Source organism: Triturus cristatus, chromosome 4_1 (assembly GCF_964204655.1).
Source record: "Triturus cristatus chromosome 4_1, aTriCri1.1, whole genome shotgun sequence".
NCBI classification, from domain to species: Eukaryota; Metazoa; Chordata; class Amphibia; order Caudata; family Salamandridae; genus Triturus; species Triturus cristatus.
The window spans coordinates 1,011,055,387-1,011,061,386 of NC_140585.1; the positions used below are offsets into that span (position 1 = coordinate 1,011,055,387).

Below are 6,000 nucleotides of genomic sequence, written 5' to 3' on the forward strand. Positions count from 1 at the left end.
TAATAAGTGTGTTTGTAAATTCTAGCTCAGGTGCGTCCTGTTCTAGTGAACGTCACGCGGGCAGCATCACTGCACGCTCACTTCCTCCCTCCCAAACACAAGTATTGGTGTTTTTTAAAGTACATTCGGGCACTTTTCAGCATTGTAATCTTATTTACTTGTACATGCCGTCATCGGATCTGTGGACCATTTGAGCGCCTAAAGAGCAAGTCTGTGCCAAAGAGAACCCAGACGCACCCCGAAAAATAACCTCAGTTATGGTGAGACGCTCCAAAAAGGGAAAGTGCTCTTAAAACGGACTTCTTCTCTCCTGTTCGCTAACAGAACCGTATAAAGGTGTTGATGGAACGTGCAGAAAACATGCCATCTATGAAAAACAAAGAGGAGCGGGAGTGAGGCAGCGGGTGACGGGACACCGGCGAGGTGGAAACGTTGTATCCACATGTAAGGCAGGCAGTGTTTAGAACTTCCCCCGATTATCATTTCTTCGAAGCTATTCGACTGAACAAAAAATGTGCCTGAGACAACTAAAAGTAGAAAAAGTGGCAGTGAATAAAGGGATACGTCCGCCGGTCCCAACTCCTTAAAACCGGGTCAGTTGGCAGCCGAAGACGTCAGCAGGTCTCTTACCTCTGTTTACGCCGTGTCTTTGACGCATTCCTCCCGAATGGGGACATGGCGGTGGCGGCGCGCGCTCACGACGGCGGAATCCGTGGCAGGGACGCCATGGCCACCTCTCCTCCTGCCCCGGGACACGGACCAAGTACCACAGGCTGCGCTCGCCTTAGGCGGGGCGAGGGAGCTCTGCTGAGAAGTGAGTAGTTGAGCAAGTCCCGCCGCAGTGACTGCGAGCAGCAGCAAGCACAGGGGCTTGGGGCTGCAGCTCTCTTGGAGTCCTGCCCAACTCCAAGCTCACGGAAGCGCCTTAAGCAGCAGCAGCAAAACCCTCTATTGTGATCGGGCTTTTATTGACATTCCTTCTAACCTTTCAGACCAGCCAGGGCTCTGCAGCAGTGAAAGGAGCTGTTTTGTTTGATGCCTTAACTGGCGTTTAAGAGCTGCCGAGTTGCCACCCAGAGAGGTACTGGAGGGGGAGTGAAAGGGAGTGTCAGGGAGGGGTAATTCCACATAGAGAACCAGGCAACTATGGTTAGGCGACCCTGGGAGTCCTCTCATGTAAACAATCATGTATGAAAGGCCAATCATAAACAACTGCGTCTCTCACAGATCTAGCCATTCACAACGCGCCAAGAGGGCGTGAGTGGAGCGTCTACCAAAGAAAGGGAATTAGGACACTAACTAAAGAACTTTTTTTAATTCCCAGTTTTAGCTATGTGGAAACAAACCATGTTTGAGGAACATGGCTTTGTGACTTTTAGAAACTTTCAAAACTTCTCCACAATATGTTTAGTTGTTTTTTCTTGCACTTGGGAATATGTGAGAAAGAGAATTGCGCACATTTCAGATAAGGCAAAAAAAATATGTATCTGGAGACTGTGTCCTTAGTTTAAAGAACTGGTAATGCAGAAATTGCAAAAAACCTAACAAATTATCATTTGTCCATGTATATGGGAGTCTGTCTTCCTAATTTTGGGAACTGCTTATAGCAGACGCGGACGTGGCGCCGGCAGAGAAAGCTTCTTCTCCATTGAGCATGCCATGGTGTGGTACCAATGGAAGACTCAGCACCGTGAAAGACCGCCATGAAAAGGGTCAGGGTCTCAAGAAAAAGTTAGTTTTTTGGTAACACACACCGGAAAAAAAACAACAATTGATTTTTGGGGAAATAAGATATGGGGCCAGTGATAATGTTTCTCTACACACCACAAGAGGGGGTGGAAATGCTACCATCCTACCTTGCAATATTGGAATTTCCACCAACAATTTGCCCGATGACATAAATAGATACTTGGAGAAACCTCAGTGTTGGCTGAGACAATGCAGTTGATTCCCTACTACCAGTGTGTCGGAGGACCCAGATGGAAATTCCGAGCTGTTCTATCAATGGGAACTCTGAAATAAATGGTGTCTTATTTGACATTCTATGGTAGATTTATCAAGACTTTGTAATGCCGCAAAGTCATGGAAGACACACAAAGTGGCGCAAATAGTTGATAAAGAATTTACATTCAAGTGCAAAACTTTGCGCTTTAAAGTACCTCTTACAGTAAATCAGTTATCTCTTTGTGCTGCTATGCATGAAAGGAGCATTCTCACATTGCCTCCCATGGTTTTTGATGCAGAGAATTATCTAAAAAAAAGTGTTAGACAGGGCGTTGCAACAAAATTTTAACACCTCCATGAGGAAGGTGCTACGTTGGAGAAATCTTTTAATTTCTCCCTACATTTCAGACATTGCATGGTGGAATTTTACACAGTACTGCACTCATCCATGCATGAAATTAAACAATTGTATAAGCATAGGATTTTGTATTAAAAAGGGTATCCTTCCAGTACAAAGCCTATGCTAGATTTCACAGACACATCTTTTCCCCAGGCAGCCTGTTTGTGCTCCAGTGCTTGGGAAGAGACCATATCTACGTAGATATGCCCCTGTCTGGTCTCCCCTCACTAGCGCAACATAGCCTAACCACTCTGGTTGCTGTGCTGAGTTGCACTATTTTTAGGTCTTGCCTGAGACAATGCATGCACTGTCACTTGTGAGACATTTTGTTAGATTGCAGTGGGCCTAGAGCCCACTCATTGCTTACCATTGGTTGGTGTCATCGTCACTCTCATTTGCTTGCTTCTCTTTGGCCATTGTGTGCCTGCTTCACTTCCCCTTCTTGTGCTTGGCCCTCATATGGAGCATGGCTCAAGTACTTCTGCCCTTCCACTGTTGACCTTTTCTGAGCTTAATTTTTCCTTTTTGTTGAAGCACTTCATAAGAGTGCATGTGTTTGTAGGATGTCTCCCTAATGTGTTTCTCCCTCCACCGTGCCGCTCTTGTCATTGAGCTCATGTCCCCCCTCCGTGCTGATGCTTGCTCCCTCCCAACCTTCCTGTTTGCACACTCCTACCCTTTGTGTTTTTGTGTGTTCCATCCTTTCTGCCATGTTGTTGCTTAACCCCTTTTGCCACCCTGCACTCTTAGTTGTTGCTTAGTCTCTCCCACCTTTGATCACCTTCCATGTTGTTGCTTGGCTACTCCTTTTAACCCTCTGTGCTGTTGATTTCCCCTTACTGCTGTTCATGTTGTCCCCCCACCTGCCACCATAACACAACAAAGTGTTGTGATGGAGCCAGTGCTGGCGTGTCATAGAGCTTTTTTTTTTTTTGTTGTAAAAGAATCTTTCAGACATGGACATCCCCCCCTAATTGTCGTTGCTTGTCCCCACCCAAGTTCCATGATAACAAAAGTGCTATTAGTCCAAAGCTGCTGGCCATATTAAAGTGCTCCCCCCCCACACCCTTCGTATTGCTCGCCCTCCTTCCGTAATGCCTTTCACCCTCTCACCAGTAATAAAAAAGTGCTATGACTGGGCAAACGCTGGTTACCTCATAGCCTTCTTTTCCCCCATTCATTTTGCATCTAGAACATGACTAAAAACATTGACAAAGCCACTAGCTCTCTCGTAGGCAAGTCTTATTGGCTTTGCCAATGCTTGTTTCGTTAATGTGCCTCTTTGAGTTCGGGAGAAAGTGCTTTCAAACCCTTCATTTTAACTGCAGAAAGTTCTCCAGGTACAACCTGAGGAACCAGACTGAAAAGGTGTTTACAAAAACTGGACGCGCTCCAAATGTCTCCTCTGTCGCGATGTATCTCTCTACCACTATTTCCTCATCCCTGTTAACATATATCATTATCATAGGGAAAATTTAGTGTAGGGTCCAAAAATGCAAGTATACTGCAATTGTATGAGAGACAGCAAAAAACCGCAGTTCATCGCTCCCAAATTTCCTCATTTTCAATTCATCCTGAGGAATCCCGCTTGAGAAACTAGAATACATAAATGCCGGATCTCACAACACGTTCGAAGCCCCGTCTGTCCGACCCTCATGGAAAACAACATTTTATTGACGCGTCCAGAAGTGACCGGGATCATCCCTGCTAATCTGGCACAATCCCCGAACCCCTGCAGCCATCCTAGTCAATCGCCCCTAATAACACATTAGATTCAGAAGACAGCAAACATCCCTGCATGTTAATCAGGAAAATTACATGTGAAGAACAAATAAATGTAAAATAAAACATGACCGTACTGGTAACATTGCAGGTTTTATGCAGAAGAGATGTTTCATACACCAATCGCACACGTTGTCCTTAAACGCATTGTTTACACCAATTCGCGTAGTTCCTTAACTTGCACTGGCACGTGATACTTAATGAGTTGCTGTTAATGTTACAGTAAGAAAAAAAAAGCGGACCTTCCGGCTAGTTATCACGACCGCAAGGAAATTGTTCTTCCCTTTCCTTCCTCCTTCTTCCGGGATTAATGGTGCGAGTGCGTTTCACCTCAGGGAAGGGGGCGCGCGCAGCTCACCTGCTCACACGCTTCCCGTGGCGTTTCTCGTCAGCGGCGTCTCACCCACGGCTCTGAAGTCTGCTGGCAGCCACCGCCCCTGCGTCACACTCCGCAAGGCCCAAATCTATTCCAACCGGGATAGGTAACTTATTAATAAAGGCCCTCTGCATGCCGCGCATACCACGGGGGGAACTAGCAGTCCCACGCCACAAGTTCCCTCAGCTGGAACAAAAAGCTGCAGTAGAAACACATTTAGAGACTGCAGACGAGGGAGAAAAAAATAATAACAGCACGGCATGATAAAAAAGTCCAAATCAAAGACTTCCAAATTTAACAACGGGTTAACGAGGCCAAGGAGTTAAAATTGTGATATGCACCTGTTTCAATAAAGCGGCCTTTTTCACACACAATAAAGTGTTTGGTGTCGGATTGCCCCCCTCTCCCCCCTTAATCTCCCAAGGCAGAGACAAAAGAATTGCATCTCTGGTCAGGCATGCTCGGCGGTACAGAAAAAGTAAACATGGAGGTCACGTGTCCAGAATCCGTCAGGAATGCTGCCTTTTATCTTCGTGATAAAATTCCAAGTTCTGTTACTCAGGTCAGTTATAATAAATGGGTAACTTGTGTTTGAGATAGTGAGGCAGCGAACTTTTTTGAAAATGACAATATTGTTTTTACTTTTATGCTAAAGGACTTGTTGGTCAAATAAACCTGACAATTGTTCATTGGAATGATTCAAAAATGTATTTCTTCATAATGTGTTACATATTTCGGTATGATTTTGGCGCTAAATTGAAACAAATATCTCTGTTAATTGTCGGAGCTACGAACACATGCATAACAGATTTGAATTCTGAACTTTTAAACTATCAGAGCAAAGTGGTAGGGGTTCGAAAACTGTAGTCATGACCGCCTATCTCTGACCTGGGGCTCTATGCATGATGAAAGTATATGGGATATAAATAAAGTCCAAGCAAGTACACCTAAAATGGAAACTAGTTGTTTTATTGAACCTTATAAATGGTTGTTAATTACCCAACCCGCAATTATTGGTTCATGCTACAGGAAAGGCTCATGACAAGCGGGTGGGTAATCAACCCACAGATAAGGGCAAAAAGGCTGTTAGTGCTCACAATGTGTAATAGGAAGAGCAGTGAGACCTGGAGCTGTCTTTCAAAGGGAACACCACATAAGTACAGCTCTTCATCCAGGTCCTCCTCCTCCTAGATCAGCTCCTCCTCCTCGTCTTGGTGAGCAGTGCTGCCCACAGATATTGTTGCTAGGAGGAGTGTTAGATGATCTCCTCGGATTGTCCTTCGTCCTTCACTTGTATAGATGGTCCAGCATCATCGTCCAGGTCAATGTCTCCAGTACTTGGAAGAAGATTCCAACAGCTGAAGTACATCACAGTTTTGTGCTAAATTCTCAACATAGCACTCTAGTAAGCATTGGTCTGCAAATAAAGAATAAAGCCTATCTTACTAATAGTCAATATCGTCCACGAACCCTATTTTAGTAATTATAATTCTGTTGA

The 6,000-nt window shown here is 45.0% G+C and overlaps 1 protein-coding gene across 2 annotated transcripts in view; it reads right to left on the reverse strand.

The window, feature by feature from the left end:
* The window catches only part of RASSF9 (Ras association domain family member 9), a 132,473-nt gene extending 127,963 nt beyond the window's left edge, over window positions 1–4,510 (reverse strand). The window contains exon 1 of one of the 2 annotated variants that reach the window (XM_085653927.1): window positions 4,369–4,510. Coding sequence is in view for 1 of the 2 variants with exons in the window: in XM_085653926.1 (XP_085510052.1) it covers window positions 631–677 (47 nt within the window). In the remaining variant the exon portion in view is untranslated. Of the gene's footprint in view, window positions 1–630; window positions 1,019–4,368 lie in introns of those variants that run through there. The other variant, XM_085653926.1, reaches the window with a different exon arrangement.
* Between the last annotated feature and the right edge of the window lie 1,490 nt (window positions 4,511–6,000).